Below are 22,416 nucleotides of genomic sequence, written 5' to 3'. Positions count from 1 at the left end.
AGAACAGCCCTCTCCTTCCCCACCGAGTCCACTCTCAATGTGCTGAAGTGGGAAGGAGGTGGTGTTTTGCTGATCTGTTAAATTCTTAGTGAAGTTTCCTTGATTTCCAGCGGCTGCTGTTGTTTGAGTTTGGTTTGGATCAAAACTGAGGTTGTCCTGGCATTTCTGGGACCGGGTCCAGGCAAGAGGAAGAAGAAAAAGAAGGAGAAGGAAAAGAGGAGGAAAAAAAAAAAAAAAGGTGGGGAGAAATAAAGGAGGGGAGAAGAACAGGAAAAGAAAAAAGTCCTTTTTCAACATCACATTCCTGTGTTTTCCCTCAGCCTGGAAAACATATTAATCCCAGTGCTTTCAGGCTTGGAAACAAAGGGACTCAGCCAGACTGTGGGGGAAAGGGTGATAAGAAGGATCCTGGAACTCTAAAGAGAGAAAGAGCAAGATTCAGGGAGAGCTGGGACTTCACTTTCAGGGGTGCCCTGTGTTGTCGGCACAGGCACTGGCACACACAGACACACGAGCAGAAACTACAGACAAATGGAGATGCAAAGACTCACAAGGACAGCTCCTTTCCCCTCATCCTACTTGTCAAGAAGGTGAGAAGACAGCCAGAGGAAAGAAGAAAGCAGCTCGGCCCTCAGGTCAGGACAGGCTGTGGGTCCGTGGCGCCTTTGGGAGCCGGAGCGGCAGCACACCCCCCCCTTTGTACTGCTCAGCCGGGCGAAGGAGAACGAGGCTTGGGAGGAAAAGTATTTCATCTAGGAAACTGTCCTGGGACCCACACTTCAGATTGCCTTTTAAACCCTCTGCATTCCATCTCCATGAGCCACGATGTAAGTGTGTAATCCTTGCTGTCTTTGGTGTGTTTGTTTGTTTCTTGGTTGCTCATTTGAAGAAATGAAACAGGAATGTTGTCATAATTAATATGCTCAGTGTGCCTTTTCTCTGGAGCATCAGAGAACCGGGTGGAAACAGGGCAAGCACGCTGAATGGGGAACGGAGCTGGGTTTCCTGCTTAATGTAACTGTCTCTGTTAAGCACTAACAAATTACAGGGGTTTAAAAGCAACAGGATCGCATCCTTTTTTCCCATTCCCTGACCTCCTTGCTTCTTCTTTCACCACCCCTTCCCCCACCCCCTTGGCCAAGACAGAGAAAGAGAAAATGCCCAGTTCTGTTTGCAATTAAATGATTTTCTTCTTTTTCTTTTTTCTTTTTTCCATTCCCCCTCTCCCTTTCTGTCTTTTGACCCTGCTGCCTTTCAAAGTGGATTGCACAATGACATGGAGAATGGGACTCAGTTTTACCATGCTGTTGGCAATGTGGCTGGTGTGTGGTTCAGAACCCCACCTCCCTGCCATGAACAGGGGGAGCCACGGAGGGCGGAAAGCACCTCTGGTTTCCCCAGCCAGCAGAAGGCCAGCTCGGCTTCTGAGGCACACGGGGAGGTCTCAGGGAATTGAGAGAAGCACTCTGGAAGAAGCAAACCTTCCGCCTCTCCAGAGAAGGAGGAGTGTGCCGGTGTTGAGAGTAGCTCCCGCGACAACCACGCCGCCAGCCCCACAGCACATCAGTGGGGCCCCAGTGCGACCCAAGCAGAGACCAGTAGCCCCGAGCTCTCCCCGTGACATGATCCGAGATGAGGGGTCCTCAGCTCGCTCAAGAATGTTGCGTTTCCCCTCTGGGTCCAGTTCTCCCAACATCCTTGCCAGCTTTGCAGGGAAGAATAGGGTCTGGGTCATCTCGGCCCCTCACGCCTCGGAGGGCTACTACCGGCTCATGATGAGCCTCCTGAAGGACGATGTGTACTGCGAGCTGGCGGAGAGGCACATCCAGCAGATTGTGCTGTTCCACCAGGCAGGCGAGGAAGGAGGCAAGGTGCGGAGGATCACCAGTGAGGGCCGGGTCCTGGAGCAGCCCCTGGACCCTAACCTCATCCCAAAGCTGATGAGCTTCTTGAAGCTGGAGAAGGGGAAGTTTGGCATGGTGCTGCTGAAGAAGACGTTGCAGGTGGAGGAGCGCTATCCCTATCCCGTCAGGCTGGAGGCCCTGTATGAGATCATCGACCAAGGCCCCATCCGCAGGATAGAGAAAATCAGGCAGAAGGGTTTTGTCCAAAAATGTAAGGCCTCTGGGGTCGAGGGCCAGGTGGTGGCGGAGGGGAACAATGGCGGAGGGGCAGGAAAGCCGGTCGTGAGCAGTGAGAAGAGAAAGGACGACCAGAGGAGAGCCCAAGTCCCACCGACCAGAGAGAGTCGGGTGAAGGTGCTGAGAAAGCCGGCCGCCACCACGGCCGCCCCTCCCCCGCCTCCTCCAACCCCAAGGGCCACCACCCTGCCTCCTGCTGCAGTCCCAACCGTGACCCGGGCCACCTCTCGGGTGGTAACTGCAGCTGCAAGACTGACAACCACCACGGCCTTTCCCACCACCCAGAAGCCCTGGACCCCCAGGGCGCATCCCTCCTCAGATGCCCATAGGCCCCTCGCAACGGCAGAGGGGGCCCCTGCCAGGGAGCCCGGGGCCTCAGAGAATCTCTACCCTCAGCCCAGGAAGGAGCAGCACAGGGAGAGCCTGCAGACCACGAGGAGGCCCGGCAAGGCCACCGGCTTCGAGAGCTTCACGGCTGCCCCTCCCACCACCATCTCAGAGCACAGCACTAGGGCGGGCGCGGGACGTTTCCGGGACAACCGCACAGACAGGCGGGAGCACGGCCACCGGGACCCAAATGTGGTGCCAGGTCCTCACAAGCCAGCCAAGGGGAAACCTCCCAAAAAGAAAGCCCAGGACAAAATTCTTAGCAATGAGTATGAGAGTAAGTATGACCTCAGCAGGCCTACTGCCTCTCATCTGGAGGAGGAGTTGCAGGTGGGGAATATTCCCCCCCAAAAAGCAAAGGAATCGAAAAAGCATGAAAAGCTTGAGAAACCTGAGAAGGAGAAGAAAAAAAAGGTGAAAAATGAGAAAGCAGACAAGTTACTCAAGAGTGAAAGGCAGGTGAAGAAGGAGAAGGCTGAGAAAAAGAGCAGGCAGGAGAAAGAGAAGAGCAAGAAGAAAAAAGCGGGGAAAACAGAGCAGGAGGGCTACCTGAAACCCACCACCAAACACTTCGCTCAGAGTCCCAGGAAGTCGGTGACCAATCTGCTGGGGTCCTTTGAAGGCAAACGAAGGCTTCTTGTAAGTAATCTTCTCCGCAGCATTGTTCTGTGGGCTGAGGCAGGGCATGGTAATGTTTGCTTTACGTTATTTTTCTACAATCATGTTGCTGGATGGCAGACTGTGGCTGAATCCGTGCCATGTCAAGAAGATCAGGAGGTTCATCCAGAAAGGGCAGCTAGGCCAGTAGCTCCTTTTGGTTTAGTGCTCTATGAACCATACTCTGTCCACACAGGTTCGTGGCCCTGAGGTCCAGACTCAATGGCCGGGAGCCCTTAGACATAAGCCCAGGGAAGCCTCTATGCACAGCTTTTTCCAAACTTGTCAGTACCCATCCCCCATCCTTAGCTCTCTTCCAACGGATAGTTCTGGGTAAGAGCTCCCTTTTACCAAGTTCAAAGAATAAAAGAAGAACAAAGGAGTTCCTAAAATGGCATGCACTGACTCTGGTCACAACTTAGGAAGAGGATGTATCTCTTCATGAGCTTAGGAACTAGAAGCATGTGTATGGGGAAATGGTAAAGTTTCTCCTTTTTCTCCTAATTAGGTCTCTATCAGAGTGGAAGCCTCAAAAAGGAAAGGAAAGCAGCCTGGTTGGGGAGTGGGTATGACTGGGAGTGGGGAAGGGTCCTTGTTGGCGTGACCCTCACGAATACTTTTTTTTTTTTTTTTAAGATTTTATTTATTTGACAGAGAGAGACACAGCGAGAGAGGGAACACAAGCAGGGGGAGTGGGAGAGGGAGAAGCAGGCTTCCCGCCGAGCAGGGAGCCCAATGTGGGGCTCGATCCTAGGACCCTGGGATCATGACCTGAGCCGAAGGCAGACGCTTAACAACTGAGCCACCCAGGCGCCCCCTCACGAATACTTTAAAACCAGCTGGTTGAAGTCTTCTCCCCTTAAAGACTGCCTCCCCCATCACTGCCCAACTCACAGTAAGAGGCCAAAAAGACAGCGTGGGGAACTGGGTTAATTGTTCCAATTTCCAAAATGCTAGAGACAGATGTCAGTTTCTCCTGAGCCTCTGTCAAATGAGTGCCTGTGTGTGTGTGTGTGTGTGTGTGAGAGAGAGAGAGAGAGAGAGAGAGAAAGGAGACAAGCAAGTCTTGCTCCCACTTTGCCTGTGTTTCTGAAGCCACTGATACAGAGTAAGTCAAGGTCCATCTCAGGAGCTCTCTCTTTTGGCCCCATTACTAGCCTCCATCCCAAGAATAATTAAAGAATCTAGTCAAGCCAAAGGAAGCCTTTGGGCAGAAAGAAACCCCACCTTAAATGTAAGGGCAGTTCTCATCAGCCGTGTGAGAATGGTTCCTTCTTCCCCTCTTCATGTCTCCTTGCCCCCTCTTTTAGGGCTGTGCCAAGATTTCTACCCCTTCTTAATGCTGTCATTTTACTCCAGGCTGTCAAGGAGGAGAAGGTACAGTACATCACTTCAGAGAAAAGGATCAGTAAATTAATGTCAGGCAGTGTGAGTGAGGAAGGATTTTTTTCAGATACATGGGTGGGAAGGAGACAGCTCATGCCACTGAGGACAGAGTTTGTCCTACTAAAGGCATGAGGTGACTGCACCCTGCATTATCCCCACCCGAAGAGATAGGCACTCTTCTCTCAAGGCGTCTCTCAAAGGGGCTTTTAGTTTTTCCAATCTGGTCTAAATTTGGATTACTGATCTGAGCAGAGAGGTTCTGGTGTCCATTTATCTTTAGCGGTTTCAAAAAGTTTAAGTATGTATTTGAAATGTTACTCAGAGCAGAGTCCCTGGTGGTGTTTATCATGGGTGGGCATGTCCCAAAATTCTCTCAGCTGTTCCACAATGGTGCCCCTATGCATTAGAACAAAACGTAAGTTTTCACTGATTCTACAGGTTTGTGTGTGTGTGTGTTGTTATGCATTTTTTGTATATTTTAGTCATTTTTAACCAGAGCCTTAAAGTATATAACTTAGTTAGCAGAGGATTGGCTGTCTGCTAGAGTAGTTTAACAGCTACTTGGTTATTTTTAGAGTACATAAATTTAAATGAGAATATTTTAGTCGGAGCCAAAAGAACCATTCATTTCAGAGGAGAATTAATTCTACCTGGTACTTAAATGTTTGTTACAGAACCTAAGGGAGCCAACTGCTCCCTTTGAGGTGTAGGCAAGCCTTCGCGCACTGTGGCCCTCCCGAGGACCCAGGACTTTGTCCAGCCTGTTAAAGCACATCACCCAACCCTGGCCATTTAGCCAACAGGGCGGGTGAAGTGTTCTTCATGGGCAGGTTTTAAGCAGGGGGAAAATAATCATGGGTAAAATGTCAGGATTGTAATTGTGCACCCATCTGGCAAATACTTCCATTACCCCTGGTTTGTGAGTGCAAAGAAAGAGGTTTTCATACTCTATCCCTGATATTAGTCATGCCTTTCATTTCTCCCCTTTCACTCTACTCCCTTAGTCAGGGATTTGAAAGCCCAGCTTGGTATTTTCTGCTTTAAACAGTATCCCTGATCATAAATTTCTAGCAAATGAAATTCAAACGACAGCCTCTGCTGATGTCATGTGAGGCAAGCCAGAAACCAGCTGGGATGGTTCATGGCAGCATTGCTCTCTGGGGCTGGCGAGAGAACCAAGTTTGTTATTAGGAAGGAAGTACCAACAAGAGGCAGTTCAGTCTCGCCATCCCACATGTGCCCAGCTGATGATCATATCAGAAATGTATTTCCTAAAGAGATAATATCTAAAATAGGAATGGATTAGAAAAGACAAGATGAAGTAAACATGATATAATATCAAAAGATGGAGAGAAAAGAAATCTGTTTCACCAGGCAGAGAGGAGACTTGGGTTTCTGGGTGAAAGAGCTGGTTGGTGCCTTTTATCTTTTTTCCACTCATTTTTTCCTACTATACATGCTGATGTTATTCAGGGAGTGCCACGATTCAATTAATATTCATTAAGGCTTAACATCCTCCAAGCTGTAAAAGGGGGGCTGACAACATATACCTCCAACTGGCCTCAACCGAACCCAGTGTGTTCAAACTGAAAGGAGGTTACATTCCAAGAAGTCATGCCGGACTTTTAGCTCCTCTTTGCAGTTTCTCAGTAACCAGCTACGATGTATCATAAACCCCCAGGGCTTCACATTTATCTGTATCATTCTTTAGATGTGAAAACACCATGTAACCGCTACTTAATCCATTTTTTAGAGAAACAATGGCCACCATGGTGAACAGCATCCAAGGGGCCTTCCAAGGACCTACAGGTAGAACCAGGTGTCCTATTCTGAGGCCAGAGGTCAGTCCTTCAAACCCCCTTCCTCTCAGCCTATAAACAGAAAAAGGCACATCCTGCAAGGTGCTTTGCCAAAGCTGTGTGGTTTAACTGTCATAACAACCCCATGAAGAGGGACTCATTAACTCCACTACACAGTCAAGGAAAGAAGCTTAGAGAAATTGAGAAGTTTCCCAAGGTGTGCAGCTAATACATGGCCAAGTCAGAATTAGAACTTGGGTCCGTTTGATTTTAAAATCCATACTCCAGCCACTCCCCCCATTCTGCATCCTATGGGTGTGAGCCTTCAATGGGCATATGCCAGAAAGTGAAGGAGAAACTGAGAAATCATCCTGTTAATCAATACAGATGTTTTAAAATTCACTTTTAACCTTAAATTACTCAGATAAATGGTAAGGTCTATCAATTGTCAACATTTTGTGCTAAGCAACAGTGTAGAGTTTCCGACCTTGATGACCAGCTGGTTCTCTGCACCTGAGCCCTCCGGCTTGCCTGGGGGTCAGTCGAGAACAATAGATTGAATCCCAGTTGACTTAACCCCTCCGACTGGTTGGTGTCAGTTTGGGGCTGACAACAGTAAGAATAGAGAAAAGCCGTTTATCGCTAAAACGATGGACTATATGGAGTAGAGCTGAAAAGCCATCATTTTGTGCCCTGAGATGTACCTACTTGTCAGCTAGCAAGAGTCCTCATAACGTGGAATTACATAGACTCAAGATCAAGTTTAAGCACCTGGAGACTGAATTTCCTATAATTCAACCAGGTTCTTACTTTTAACCCTACCTCAGAACTTTGGATATTGGGACAACAATCTACTTATTTGGTTTAATTTTAGAAAGGGCTATAAAGCTCTGCTTTACTAAGGTGTACTACTAGCTTGGATGTTATTTTTCAGAATCCTGTAAAAATCCAGTGTTTTGAGCTTAACACAGTGCTTAGAATAAGCTGAGACTTAAAATATCTTCCCCCTAGCATCTTCCCATTCTTGTTTGCTCCCTTTACTTATGCAAACAGACTTCATTATATTCTGAGGCTCCTTGTGCCAACACACCAGTTGGAATAGAAACATTAAAAAATAACCACAACACAATTCTGAATCCATGATACATGCCCTGATTTATCACCGCCAAACTGGAAGGAGGCCAAGTGTCAGACAATAATGTTTACTGAGAAGTTCTAGGATACTCTTTTTAGGAAGAGAGGATTGGACACGGTTACCATTTGAAACACCGTTGAAAATACTGCCAAACTCGACAACGAATGGGACGGAGGTGTCAGCACACAGGGAAAGAGTGGCTGAAATATGTTCATGTGATCAACCTCCTCTACTGTCCCTGATGCAAGCTCGAGCAACAGATTAAATGCAAGGGAAGAGGGGTCTTTAGCAGCTGGTTCGTGGATGGCATCTAGACATTCCTAAGCAGGGGACCACTCCTCCTCTCCTCTGGCTGGAGTGATCTATGGAAACTGAGGAACATCGGCCAGTATTTGAACAGCAATTAAAAGGAGAAAGTGACCATCGTGGGCTAGGAAGGATGTTAAGGAGGATGCTGCGTTTGAAGACTGCTTGCATGCAGTTAAGGTGGAGGGTAGGGGAGAGCTTTCTAGGTGAAAGGGGTGATAGGGGCCAAGACAAGGGAAGGAATGAGAGTCAACTCTTCAGAGGCAACATACACATATGGTGCTTGTGTGCACACAGCCGGTACATATACTTTTTTTTTTTTCCCCCCCTGATTCTCACTACGATTGTCAGGAAAGTTGTTCCATTTTAAAGATGCAAAAGCCAAGGTTCAGAAAGTTAAGTGGCCTTGTTGAGGCTACAAGGTAGCCAGCGTTGAATGAGGAGCAAATGCAGTCCCTCCCACCTTGACTACACTCACCCTTTCTCTGTGCCCCTCTGCTCAGATTCCTTTCATTTCATAATGGAGACGAGTCTGGCTACAGAGGGAAGAGGTCATGTAAGGGAGGAATAGGAGGAAAGGTTAGCAAGCGAGAGCCTGGGGCCAGGTTGTGGAGGGAGGAAGTGAGTCATGCAAAATAAATGTCACCTCACGGGTAGGTTAAGGCATCCCAGGGCACAGGTCCTGAGGTGAAAATAAACATCAGGGCTCTTTATTTATTTATGTTGATTCCCACTGGGTATCGAATGGCCTAAGGCTACTGTGTTCAGAGGTACTGAGAGAAGCTGCCAGGCAGGGGAGGATGAGGTTCTGTATGATTCTGTGTTGTCTGAAGTTCTGTTATTCACAAGAGGGAGAAACAGACCAGAGGGAGCTGTGAGGACTCTTGAAATCCTGTCCTATCATGGTCTGTCCGTGGGCTGTAAAGGTCCATGGCAAAGTATAATAAGAATGAAGTAGAATCTATGTATGGATTTGAAGTTACAAAGACAGGTAATTATCAGTCATCTAGCACATGGGCAGCTGTGCCCTAGAGACTCCTCTAAATATATTCTCATTTGGGTATATCCTTCATTTAGAAAAGAGAATCCAAAATCATTACCACTAAATCTTCCCTTTGTTTCTGGCTACTTTGTGCTTTCACTTAAATATTCATTTATTTCAAAATAGTGTGTTTGTGAGCAAAGAATGGCCAGAAAGAAAAACCTAAAACATACCAACTGAAAATAAAGCTCCAAGATATGGGCCACCATCAAAACCTGAAGAAATATGTTCAAATGTCATAAAACCAATTAACAACTAACAAACAAAGCAAAAATATTATTACCGTATCTTTTTATAGCCACTTTAAATCTTTTTTTAAGGCTAAGTATGAATCAATGAATAAATTTGGAAAAATATTATTTTTTCTCTTGGGAAATTACATTTCTAAAATCAGCATGTTCTACCCACCCTGTCCATCTGAACAGGCATATAAACACAAAATCAAAAATAAACAAAATCATGACCACTTAAATAAATAATAACCTGAGGAAAAAATAGCTTCATCCCAGAAAAATCTTCGTTAATGTTCCGCTCAAAAGTTATTGAACTTTTTGAACATTTTGATTTCCACAAGGGATAGTATTTTGTATAGCACAGGGAATTTTTAAAAGGGAAAGCCTGCAGGAAACAATAAACACATCTCTGACAGAGAAGGAAAAATAGCAGTATCAAGCTGGGAGCAGATTTATTAACCATTTCGATAAAGTGTTTGGAAGAGATTAACAATAACAACATGGAGACTTGCCCTCTGAAAAATGTCAAGCTAATAGCCACAAATTTCAAAAATATTTTATAAGGTTAGATGGTAAGTAGAAAAGTGGCTGGTAAATTTGAATGTGGTCAGGTTTGAGAAAGTGTATAGAGGCTGGTCTCTAAGCCCAGTGATGAGTTAGCAAAGGGTGAATAGACAGTGTTCATACAGACAACAGCCTAGTGAGCTATTTAAGGTCAGAGAGCTCAACAAAGACCTGCTCATCATCAGAATGAAATTCCACGTTCTTCCACCTCTAGGGTGAACAGCACCATGCCCACCCACTCGTGGGGTGTGGTACCTAGCTCTGGTCTCTGCTCATGAAGAACCTGGTAAAATTGGAGAAGGCTCAGGAAAAGCCTCCAAAAATAATCAAGGAAGTAGAAAAGCTTTTATATCCAGTTAGATGGAAATACTGAGACAGTCTTAGAGCATTCAACAGGAGCCCTAAAAATGAAGGGTATCCTCCTTTTATCCAAAGTTATAAAATATGCTTTTCCAGATGACTCTGGTGACTATAGCGTCTCTTTCTTTTGCTCTGTCTGGGGTTCACAGTGAGCTTAAAAGACACACAGGAGCTCATTGAAAAATGCCAGGCCTAAATTACAGAAGGCTGAACTGAAAGAGCAAAATCCATCTTGCTGGGGCAGACTCCAGTGTCAAAGAAGTCTACCACGAGCTCTGTACAGGCCCAGTGTGACAATGAATATATTCTGTGTGACAAAACATAGGCCAAAGGTCCATCCTAAAAACTTTCTGCAAGGTTGCCTAGTGAAGTATGGTAAGAATGAAATAGAATCTATGCATGGATTTGAAGTTACAATGGCTATGAAGCTCTCTCAACCCTTTGGGACATAAAAAAAAAAGTAGTAACCACTCAGTTCACAAGAGCAGCCCATTAGGATAATAAAGACCAAAAGGAAGGAAGGGGGATAGCACTTACTGCACTATTATTACATGTCCAGTATTCATGTAATGTCCACAACAGCCTTGTAAAAATAAGTATTCCTGTGCAGAGTTCACTAATGAGAAAGCTAGGACCCATGAAGACTAGTACTAAAGATAACTAGAGGGAATAGAAAACTCTAAGGTATTTGGAGCCATTACAAAACAGGGGCCTTTCCAAATGGACTGTTTTGGTGCCAGTTATGCTAACTGTTCAATAGAACACTTTAGTTTAGTTGACTTTAGCATTAGTCACTGCCAGCCCTCTATTCCAAATTAGCCCTTTGGATTCTGCCTCTGTGTACAACTATCACTGTGAATTGATGTTTGCTTGCCTCCTCCCACCTCTAGCTGATCACAGCTCCGAAGGCTGAGAACAACATGTATGTGCAGCAGCGAGATGAGTATCTGGAAAGTTTCTGCAAGATGGCCACCCGGAAAATCTCCGTGATCACCATCTTTGGCCCTGTCAACAACAGCACCATGAAAATTGACCACTTTCAGCTAGGTTCTCTTAAACATTTTAATTACATTATTGTTTTTCTAGTACCTAAGGTGAGACAAACTTTATGGGAGAGGTCAGCGGGGAATTAAGAGGAAAATTCAGATATTCAGAGGGCTCTTTCCTTGTGGTAACAAAGGTCAGTTTACCTACCTCTTTATGTAACTATTCTGGATGGTTCTGGTGTAAGTTTTTGGCACTTTATAATGAAAAAAATATGCAAGCATCCTATGGTTTGAAAGTCAATGAGGCGGAGAAAAACAGGAGAAGTAATACAGTGGTGGGAGAGCCAGAAAGGTATGTAGATAGTTTCTTCTGGATCCAGAGTCTTCTTACCTGTGAATAATATCGTTTGATCTTCCTGCCACCTTGATGCTGCAGGTGAGTCACTCACAGATGGGAACCTGCCAGGCCCTTGGAGGCACTTGACTCTGGCAAGACTGGGGAGGGCTGAGAAAGGCTGTTCAGCTAAATGAAAAGTTAGTGAAAATATGGACTGAATTGCACCCAAGTCCTTTTGGAGAGCTGCAGAATTTGGCTGAATGTAGAGTTTTCACAATTTTTCATATTAATGGTGTGTGTGAGGCTCATGAGGTATACAGCTCAGCGCTGGGCAGCTAACTCCTTGCAGTTCTCATGGGAATGTTGCAAGACTTACTGTGAATAGTTTGGTCACAGTCAGAAGCCCCAGATCTGACTCACCCAGTTTCTTTTATAATTATTACATCTCTGGGGCTTTATATTTAAAAAAAAACAAAAAAACTTTTTCCCTTCATGCATTCTCTACTTTTTAAATTTTTTAACTACAACGAAAGTTCTTCATATTTCACCATTTGCAGATCCTGCATATTTTTCATAAAATACATTTCCTCGGAAAGAATATAAAACATATTTTCCCCATTAGTTAACATTTAACTTCAATATATATAACACATTATCTCACAGATTTTTCTGTTGTGTGATCTTGATGCAATAGAACACATAGCAGTCATAATTATGTCATGATAATGCCAATTTGGTTTGGATATTGTCTAGCTTCTAAATCATATTTTAAAAATTGTGGTTAAGGGGCACTTGGATGGCTCAGATGGTTAAGCATCTGACTCTTGGTCCCAGATCAGGTCTTGATCTCAGGGTCATGAGTTCAGGCCTTGTGTTGGGCTCTACACTAGGTGTGGAGCCTACTTTAAAAAAAAAAAATGTGGTTAAAACATGTGATCCCAACCTTTTTTTTTTTTTGAAGAGTGAGACAGAGAGATGGGGAGGGGCAGAGGCAGAGGGAGAGAGAGAACCCTAAGCAAGCTCCATGCCCAGAACAAAGCTTGACATGGTTTTCGATCTCAAAACTCTGAGATCATGACCTGAGCTGAAATCAAGAGTAGGATGCCTAGCCAACTGAGCCACCTGGGTGCCCTGAGTCCAATCTTCTTAACTAATTTTTAATTGCATGATACAGTATTGTATTACAGTCATAACTATAGACACAATATTATATAGCAGGTCTCTAGAATTTATTCAGATAGGAAGTTTCAGTTATGCATTCTCTATTTTTATTAGCTCACCTTCCCCTGAGTTAGCTCCAAAGGCAAATAAATACCATCCTTTCCAATGTCCCATCATAAAACACTGGGGATCAGTGACTGGTTTGTGGACATTCATCCCTGTGCTGAGTGTATGTTTGGGAGGGAGAACAACAACAGAGCCCTTAACAACAACAACAATAATCGTACAAACAGAAGACACAGAACGAGTTCTAGAGTCAAACAGACCAGCTCCCAACTTCTTTGTTGTGTGACTTTGGGCAAATTGCTTCCTAAGCTTCAGCCTAGAAAATAATGATAGCTATTTCAAGGGCTATGGTGAGGATTTAGTAAGATAAGGCCTATAAGTATCTGCCATATAATGAATACTATTATGTGGTCACAATCATCACCATTTTTTCTGGCAGGCATCTGGAGCTCTGAGCTGTCACAGGGACTAGAGCACCTATAATTAAAAAGCACTTGTAATTGCTTTCAGCTAATTACAGAACGTTGACAGGGAACCCTCACAAGTGCCCTCCCAGGTCACCAGGTGCATTACTGCTCCTGGTAATAAAACCAAAGCCCACAAGACTAAGACTGCAAAGCCACCTATTTAGTGTTTAATCAAGATTCAACCATTTGTTTCTGGATTTCCAAATAGTAGCAAGAGCCAGTGAGCGTAATTACAATCCAGATGTCTAGAGAGGAAGTAGGTATTCAATCCAGTGCAGAAACTGGTGCTGGCTGGCGATGAAAGTCCTCCCCTGCCAGGTGTTTCCAGTGTCAAATGTGTTGCCCAAAGAATCCTCATTCTTTATTTCGGAGAAGTTTGGAAAAATCATTATCTGTTCTGCTTCAGCCTCTATGTGGTCCCAACTGTTATAAGCATCTGGTGTTGCCTTGGCAAATTTTTAGCATTAATCCTGCTGGTTTTTTAGACATCTGGATTGAATATGAGCAGTAGAGGCACTGAGGGGTTTTTCCTGCCCTATTGGAAGTCAGGTATTGTGCATTGGGTGTTTGCCTCTCACTGAATGGCAGCTTGGACATGATCTGGGGGGCCTTCTATTTTGTTCCTCATTTAATTCCTGGAAGGCCTTTCTCTCCTTGTGTTATGTCCCAGCTTACCCTCCTTATGGGAAAGGCCATAGAATTTTCAGCCAAGACTGGGAGCCAGCCATGGGAAAACAGGAATTGGCATGAACCATGGACTCAGTGAACCAAACTCTAGCCTTGACCGATTTTCAGCTGGAAATCTATCAGATGGCCTTACTTTCCTTAAAAATAAATCAAGCACTCTCTACTCTTCCAGACTTTTACTGGGCCTTAAAAAGAGAGACCCACATCCAACTACACTGTAGGCTGTACTCACCAGCTGGTCGGTCCATTTTGCTAAATGTATATGGACTACAGATGATGGCCCTACAAATATCAGGAAATTTACCTTAAGATTTCAGTCATTAGGGCGCCTGGGTGGCTCAGTCGTTGGGCGTCTGCCTTCGGCTCAGGTCATGATCCCGGGGTCCTGGGATCGAGCCCCGCATCGGGCTCCCTGCTCGGCGGGAAGCCTGCTTCTCCCTCTCCCACTCCCCCTGCTTGTGTTCCCTCTCTCGCTGTGTCTCTCTCTGTCAAATAAATCAATAAAAAAAAAAAAAAAAAAAAAAGATTTCAGTCATTAGCCTAATGAAAGTCACTCTGCCTGAGCAAATTGTAATGAAGAATAAACCCATCTGGTTTTGCCATCCAAGCTAATATTATACATGAGAGTTTAGAAAAACATAGCACATAAAAGCATTCTCAGTTAGTGGTATTTAAAATATCAATTGGATAGAAAAATTGGTGTATATATGAAGAGGATGGATTATAGACAAAGTGTGCCAGATAGGAAGAAGTAGCTGGCTAAAGGCACTTTACTGGGATGCGTGAGTGGCTCAGTCAGTTAAGCGTCTGCCTTTGGCTCAGGTCATGCTCCCAGGATCCTGGGAGCGAGCCCTGCATCAGCGGGGAGTCTGCTTCTCCTTCTCCCTCCCCCTCTGCCTCTCTGCTCTGCTCATGCTCTCTCTCTCTCTCAAATAAATTAAAAAAAAATAAAGGCGCTTTACTGCAGAACGGAAAGAGAAATAAAGGGAAAACATGGCAGGCATGTTTCTCTCTTAGCAAGATACAGGGATGAAAACTATTTGACAGTGATATTCAATCACCAGTTTTTAAGGGCTAGAACATACAAGACATTTTTATGGGCAAAGGAAGTTCTTTGAAAGCTTCCTTTGAAGGAAGACAAGTTTGAGGGTATTCGATGAAAAATGAGGTGGAAAGTTGATGGGGATGCAGCTGGAATGTGACAACAGGAGAAAAAGTGATTCCGTAGTCATATGAGTAAGAAATTCATGGGTGAATTTCTAAAATACCTTTTATAGGTGAGAATGATAGACTCCATTTCAGCCTAACATTCTCTTTCTGTCTCTGATCCTGTGGAAGAGAATTGTTTTTTATGGACAAGCCTCGCCTGCTCCATAACAATGCAGAAATGTCACTTCCCCTCAGGAGCACCTGAAAATTTGACCCTTTGCCCCAGCTCCTCCTTTCATCATGGTGACAAAGGCTGGCAGCTGCCCCCTTGTGCTGGGAGGCCAGGCTGGGTGAGGGATCCGATTTCCAGACACTGGCTGGGTGTCCCTCTCTGTTTATTCAGTCTCTGATTATCAATCACTGTGTGCCCTGGAGGCTGGGGATCCTGCCCCCAGCTTGTTCAGTCATCCCATTTCACCAACCTCCTGCCTCTCAAGTGCATCAGTGTCGAGATCAACCCCTGATGATCAAGGGACGAAAAGCACCTGATATAAGTCAACCATACAAAACAGTGCTTGAAGAATGTGGTGGAAGGTTAAGCTCTTCCAATTGCAGTCATTAGAGAAGCTGTAAACATCAGAGAATTTTAAAAAGTGGGTTGATTTATTGGAGAGGCCTTGAAAATGGAGATTTTTTGATAGGTGATGACTCCATCAAAGTACTTTTTGTTTTTATTTAATTTCTTAAAGAGATGATGCATTTTTTTGGATTCCAAAGTCAAAGCTACATAGAAAGGTATACACAGATAAGCATTACACCCATTCCTGACCCCTATACCTTATTAATCTCTGCCCCATAGGTATCTTTATGATTTCTCATTTATCTTTTTTTTTTTTAGGATTTTATTTATTTATTTGACAGAGAGAGAGACAGTGAGAGAGGGAACACAAGCGGGGAGAGTGGGAGAGGGAGAAGCAGGCTTCCCGTGGAGCAGGGATCCCGATGTAGGACTCGATCCCAGGACCCTAGGATCATGTGCTGAGCCGAAGGCAGACGCTTAATGACTGAGCCACCCAGGCACCCCTATGATTTCTTATTTATGAATTTAGTGCTTCTTTATGCAAATACAAATAAATATAAACACCTATATCCCACCTTTAGTACAAAATATAGTATTTATACTACTCTGAACTTTGCGTTTTTCACCTAAAAAATATTTCCTGAAGACCTTCCCTTATGAGTATATAGAAATTGTCCTCATTCTTTATTAAGCCATTATAAAATTCTACCACAGTTTATTTAACCAGTCACCTTGTTAATGGACACTTAGATTATTTTCAGTATTTTGTTATTATAAGCAATTTCACAGTAAATAACCTTATCCTATGTCACTCTATCTATGTGGGTATATCTTTACAATAAATTCTGAGAAACAGGATTATTGGGCCAAGTGGAAAATGTATTTAGCTTTGTTAGATATCACCAGATTTCTCTCCACACAAGGTGTATCATACTGCCATCCCACCAGCATGTATGAGTGTCTATTTCCCTAAACCTCTCCAACAGAGTGTATAACCAAACTTGTGAATGTTTTTAGCCAATGTGGTATGTGAAAAATGATATCTTAGTGCAGTGTGTTGTTGGTTTGCATTTTTCTTCTTATGAGTATGATTGAACATCTTTTCATATGTTTAGGAAGCATTTATATTTTGTTTTTAGTGTCCTTTACCTATTTTTCTATTGGATTGTTCTTTAAAAAAAAAAAAAGATTTATTTATTTATTTATTTGAGAGAGAGAGAGCATGAGCAGGAGGGGCAGAAGGAGAGAGAAAAATCTCAAGCAGACTCTATGCTGAGTGCGGAGCTTGATGCGGAGCTCAGTCTCATGACCCTGAGATCATGACCTGTGCTGAAACCAAGAGTCCAGACGCTTAACCAGCTGCGCTACCCAGGTGCCCCAGGATTGTTCTTTTTAATCTCAATTTATAGGTACTCTTTATAAATGAGGATGACAATTCAGATTCTGGCTCCCTTCCCCCTTCCAAGATATTGAGCCAGTTTGGGGATAAGGTTCGGGAATTTATATTTTTAAAACGTTGCTCGAGTGGTTCTGATTTGCAGCTAGGTTTGCTTGAGAGCAGATTAAGTGTAGAACAGAGGGAAAAAGAGGCTGGCACCAGATTTTAGAGGATTCCAAATACCAGGCCAGAGAATCCAAACTTTATTTGGTAAACCATGTGGAGTCACTAAAGATTTCTAAGTATATTTTTCAAATAAATTTTAAATAACTTCTAAGTTTTGGTAGAGTTAGTCTGTGGAACAGAAAAGAACCTGGCAGGACACTTTCTTCATTGATGGGACAAGTTGCTCTTTCTAGAGATCAAGTGAAAGCAGCAACTTTGTGATCAGGAATGGCCAGGCTAGTCCCACCTATAGGTTTAATCCAGACACTCATCTCACAGGGGTTGGTAGGCAGGCAACCAACCCACTCAAACAGTAAAATAGGAGGAGGGGAATCAACTACAAAGTCATTTAAATTGATCTGTTTCCAATCAAAAGAAAGTAAATCCCATCGGTGGAGCCCAGGGTTATCCTAACTGAGATTAATCTACTACAGACTGCTCAGCAATCCCAGAAATATTCTTGAGATCAAAGCAATTCAGCTTCTGCTGGAGTCTTTGCTTTCAGATTTATCCACAGCTTTGGCCTGTGCTGACTTCTTGAATAGGATAGTTATATTTTAAATGCCATATAAACACACTTTATCTATGCTGCCTGTTACCCTCCCCTCCAACAGGGTTTATTAAGGTATGGTGATGAATGGGGCAGCACAGTGAATGACACTCAAAAGATCAGAATGCCAAAGGAAAATAGAATTTATTGTTCATGGGTCCCAGAGAGGAAAGAGCAGTATGCCTCCCAGGGCCACAAGAGGAGCCTGGGTTGGGTCTGAAAGCAGAACAAGGAGGGGAGAGCCTTGGTCACTGCCTTTATCCCCGGGGTTCCCAAGAGAAAGGCAGGGCAGGACATGGTGAATAGTTTCTGGTTGGCTAGTTTGAATGATTTCAGCAGGCTTTGGGCTATAGGGGTGGTCCCTAGTTGCCTGGTACCTGACCCTGGGATGATTAAAGCAAAGGAATACTGTTTCCTGGGGTGCATGTGCCAGATCCAGGAGGTAGGGTATTGGGTTGGATGGCTTGAATTTAAGAGAGCTGCTGCAGGCTGGACCTTTTGCTGTCTCTAAGAATTGGCTAGCCTTGGGAGGGGCAGTCTCTCCCCAGTCAGAAAGGGTTTTTAAGATGTCAAAAGATCATAATATATAGAAAATTAAAAATATGAGCAATACAATTATAAGACCTCATACATGAAAACCCAAATTTAGAAAATAAATCTATATGATGAGTCTCAAATTACACTTAGAATGGCTGTGTTATAGGCTCACAAGATAAAGGAAGTGCAAGGGTTTAACGATGGGTTCTCTGTATAGACTCAGAATTGCTCACCTTCTTTACTCTATCCCTCACTACCCTCTTTTTTTTTCTTTTTACGTGACATCTTTCTTAGGGAAGAGATTTTGTGATTACCAGATCTGTACCTAGTGTTTATGTGTGCCAGGCTGCAGGGATTTAGAAGATAATCAAAGGTCAGTCCCTATTGATGAATTGCTCATATCTAGTGGGAAGACAGATGCATAAACAACTTGCAGTGCAAGGTGATAAGCATGTTTGCAGAAGCATGTAAAAGTGTTGTGAGTACATGGATGAGGTAGAGACAGGTTGACAGGTACTTAGATCCCATGTGGACAAGGGTAGGGATAGCATTCCAGAAAGAGAAGGCGTATTTCCAGAAACCGAAAACAGAAGCTGGAGCATAATATTTGGAAGAGTTAAAGGATCAGCTAGCTAAGATCAGCTGACTTCAGGACAGAAATGGCCTTGGTTGCTAAGCCTAAGATTTGGATTTTATCCTGTCCTTGTTCTCTGTCCTTAGACTGCATAACAGTCACTCAGAAAACTTGTTAAAATGCAGATTCCTGGGACACCTGAGTGGCACAGTCGGTTAAGCGTCCCGACTCTCCTTTTCAGCTGGGGTCGTGATCTCAGGTTCGTGAGATGGAGCCTCAAGTCGGGCTCCGTGCTCAGCGTGTAGTCTGCTTGAGATTCTCTCTCCTTTTCCCACTGCCTCTCCTTCTCATGCTCTCTCTCTCAAATAAATAAATAAATACATACATACATAAATCTTTAAAAGAAATGTAGATTCCTGGGCCTCACGACTAGCAACTCTGATCCAATGGTTCTGGATCCAAGGATTGTAATGTTAACAAGTGCCCCAGGTGATTGTGATGAAGGTAGACAGTGGATCATGCTTTGAAAAACTGCTAGAGGAGATAAGAACTTCTGAAGCAGTGGGAGAGGCTGATGTGGTCCAGGGACATTGGCAGAATGCCTAAACTCAGGTAGGGCAGGGTAGGAGGAGGAGGTATACCATGAATATCACAGAGAAGAAGCCATCTCGGATGGAAGCTTCGAACGTAATGCCTGGCACCAGTTGGTGATTAATTAGTTGTGACTGGAGCGGAATTTTTCGGCAATGTCATTGCTGTCTGTAGTCAGACTTGGAAGAACAAATACATGAACGAATCTACTGCAATGTGAAATTGGCCACTGACTTTTGGAATTGAGGTTCTTCAAGGATGGAAACCCAAGCCAATGCTGTACTTGCAGGACAGGTCCCCACCAGCGTGTGACAGAGTTCACACTCGTTCTGTGCCTCCTCAGTCACCTTAGGTCAGGGACAAGCTGTGTGGGATAGCCAAATCCCACCAAATGAGTCTGGATCTGGGAATCCGTTTAGCTGGATCAAGATCATGTGGACGTTTATAGGATGTTTATAGGAGGTGTCCTAAAGAATGTTTGCTTCTAAGCCCTGTGAATGAGGACTAAAGAGCTTTGGCAAAACTTGGATAAATATAACAAGAAGCTGTCAGATGTATGCTGCATTTCCAGACTGAGGAGAGCTTCGTGTTCACCCAGTCCTGTCTCAGCTCCAACTGAGACAGAATGCAGAGAGTTAACAGAGACCTGGAGCAGGGCAGGCAGCTGAGCTGGGAATTGGCTTCGCACATACCTTGCTCAGAATTGGGCCAGAGGGGAACTCTGTCTTGTGGTAGAGCTGCGCCCATCTTTGCAGCCACTGTTGATCAGTGTTTTCATTGTTTTTTGAGGGGGGTGGATGCTCCTCCTTGACACAAACGTTCATTTGGGATTTAGATATTTTGTAGTCTGGAAGTGTAAAATGTTTTATGTTTAATGTTGAGTCAAAATGTTTCAGAAAATATTTCAGTTGAAAGGAGAAATCAGACCATGAAATTGGTTTCTTGCTATATCCCAGTTACAACAAAGTTTGGCTTAAATCTTGGTCATAGGTCCTTCCTATCCTTGAGTGGGACATATTTTGGTAAACTAGAGAGAACACTAGAGAAGAGTGAAGTCTTATTACCTGAGGCTTCACCCTCACTCTGTTATTAACTACTAATGTGAACTTGAGCAAGTTGCTCCCCTCGTGGACTCTGTGATAGGTTCATCCTCTGGGAAAAAGACTCTGAGACTCTGAGATTTGCATGCATGGGGTGAATGGGGAGTATTCTCAGGAATAATGCTTATGAGAGGTGAGGGATAGGCGAGAACAGAGAGAGAATTTTAATTGTAATGCAGTCAAACCTTCAGAGTGGTCCACTTCGAGGCAAGGGGGACAGCTTTTAGATCTACCCCCTCCCCACCTCATCAACCACTGAATGTGGGCTCTCCCCTAGTAAGTGTGTGACTAGGGGGAAAGGCAGTTCTTTTCCAAGGAGAGTGATTTTTGGAGAGGGAGTCAGCTGCTCAGCTTCACAGCTGCCTTGCTTCTCAAGGTGGGATCTGGACAACACACCACAGTGTCTTCTTCAGTTCCTGTTCCATATAATGTTTCCTATATTATTGTTTCTTGATAATGTGACTGGGTTGTTCCAGATAACATCTGTATCACTTCTCTATTGCCACAATAAGGCTTTGTAAAGAAGACCTGCACACTTCGGTGGCATATAATTATTACACATTCAGTCACATGTCTGTAGGGTTCTGCTCATCTGGGCAGGGCTTGGTGAGCCTCAGTGAGGCTGGTCCATGTATTTGCAGTCCTGCTGATCTTAGTTGGGCTTGAACACGTTAGTGGTCAACTGGTGTTGGCTGATCTGGATTGGCCCTGTCTGGGCTGGGGCCAGGGTGACTTGGTGTATCTTAGCTTTCAGAAGGCTAGTGTGGATGTTGTTCTCATGGCCGTGGTAGAGGCAAGAGCAATCCCAAATGTACAGGCCCAATTCTAACCTCTGTCTGTGTCACTTGTGCTGACATCAGCTGGCATTGGCCAAAGCAAGTTGTATAGATGAGCTCAGAATCAAGGGGCAGGATAGTTGAACTCATTCACCTTAATGAGAGCTGCAGTTACTGAGCAAAGAGTCTAGGTATAGAGAGGGGTAATGAGTCGGGGCCATCTTTGAAATCTACTACAATCTCCTTCCATCTCAGCCATTCAGTGGTTTTTGTAACTTTTTCTGTTAGGTAGATGTAATGGTTTAATTTTGATTCTAATTAGGAACTTGAACTCCATCCAAGTTACTTATCTCTGAATCCTGGGCCCAGCATAGACTTAGCTCAGGACACTGGCAACAAATATTTTGTTGAATGAACGACTGTATATTGGGAATTAGAAATGGTAATCCTTAGGTTCCAGATAAAATCTTGTTTGTAAAATTTTAGAAACATCAGTTGTTAAAAACATTTTTTAAATCAGTTTTTAATGATTTACCTTAGTAGTATTATTATTAATTGTAAAGTATGCTTCTTGTTAAATTTTAAATACTATAGACATGTGTGAAATAAACAATGAAAGCTTCCACCTCACCTTTTCCATTCCCTAGAGGCAGCCACTGTTACCAGCTAGATGTCCTTCTGGACATTCTCTGGCGTCTATTCCTGTGCAGATGTGTTTTCTTTTGCTTTATTTCCTTTTAACCAAGAGTAACGTTTACTATACATTTTCTTCAGCAACTTGCTTTTTTTTTGCTCAATGAGACATATTAAACAAAAACCAACATGGATCTGGCAATTCTTTTTCATTACTTGTAATTAATTAATGGCAGCGAAAAATACACATTTAAAAAATAGTTCATATGCATGAAGCATGTCATTTTTCATTTTGCAGACAGTGCTTGGTCTTCATATAAGCTATCAGCTCCCATGTCTTTGAACCCCCTCCATGAAGAACTGTCACAATTTGGGGGAGGAAAATAGATTCTTTCTCCTCATGTTTTGATCTGCTTTGGGGGAAATCAAGTTCCTTGTTTGTATACTTTCAATGATCCTAATCAAATAAACCAAAGTAATAGTTAAATTGTAATCATCCCCTTTTTATCCATAAAAGAGCAATGGTCTATGGTACTTAAGCTCTATAACCTCTGTATCTGCAAAACTGTGGTTGTTTCTACTATAATATTATTCATGGGTAGCAATGTG

General features: G+C 43.8%; 1 protein-coding gene across 1 annotated transcript in view; it reads left to right on the top strand.

Moving 5' to 3' along the window:
* Nucleotides 1-425: 425 nt before the first annotated feature.
* The window catches only part of CCDC80 (coiled-coil domain containing 80), a 35,838-nt gene continuing 13,847 nt past the window's right edge, over nt 426-22,416 (top strand). The window contains exons 1-3 of the mRNA XM_021692465.2: nt 426-827; nt 1,261-3,167; nt 10,901-11,057. Coding sequence (XP_021548140.1) covers nt 1,272-3,167; nt 10,901-11,057 — 2,053 coding nt within the window. The 5' untranslated portion in view covers nt 426-827; nt 1,261-1,271. The remainder of the gene's footprint in view (nt 828-1,260; nt 3,168-10,900; nt 11,058-22,416) is intronic.

Source organism: Neomonachus schauinslandi, chromosome 1, assembly GCF_002201575.2.
Source record: "Neomonachus schauinslandi chromosome 1, ASM220157v2, whole genome shotgun sequence".
NCBI lineage: Eukaryota > Metazoa > Chordata > Mammalia > Carnivora > Phocidae > Neomonachus > Neomonachus schauinslandi.
The sequence above is the reverse complement of the archived record's forward strand: the minus strand, read 5'-3'. Positions and strand labels throughout refer to the sequence as shown.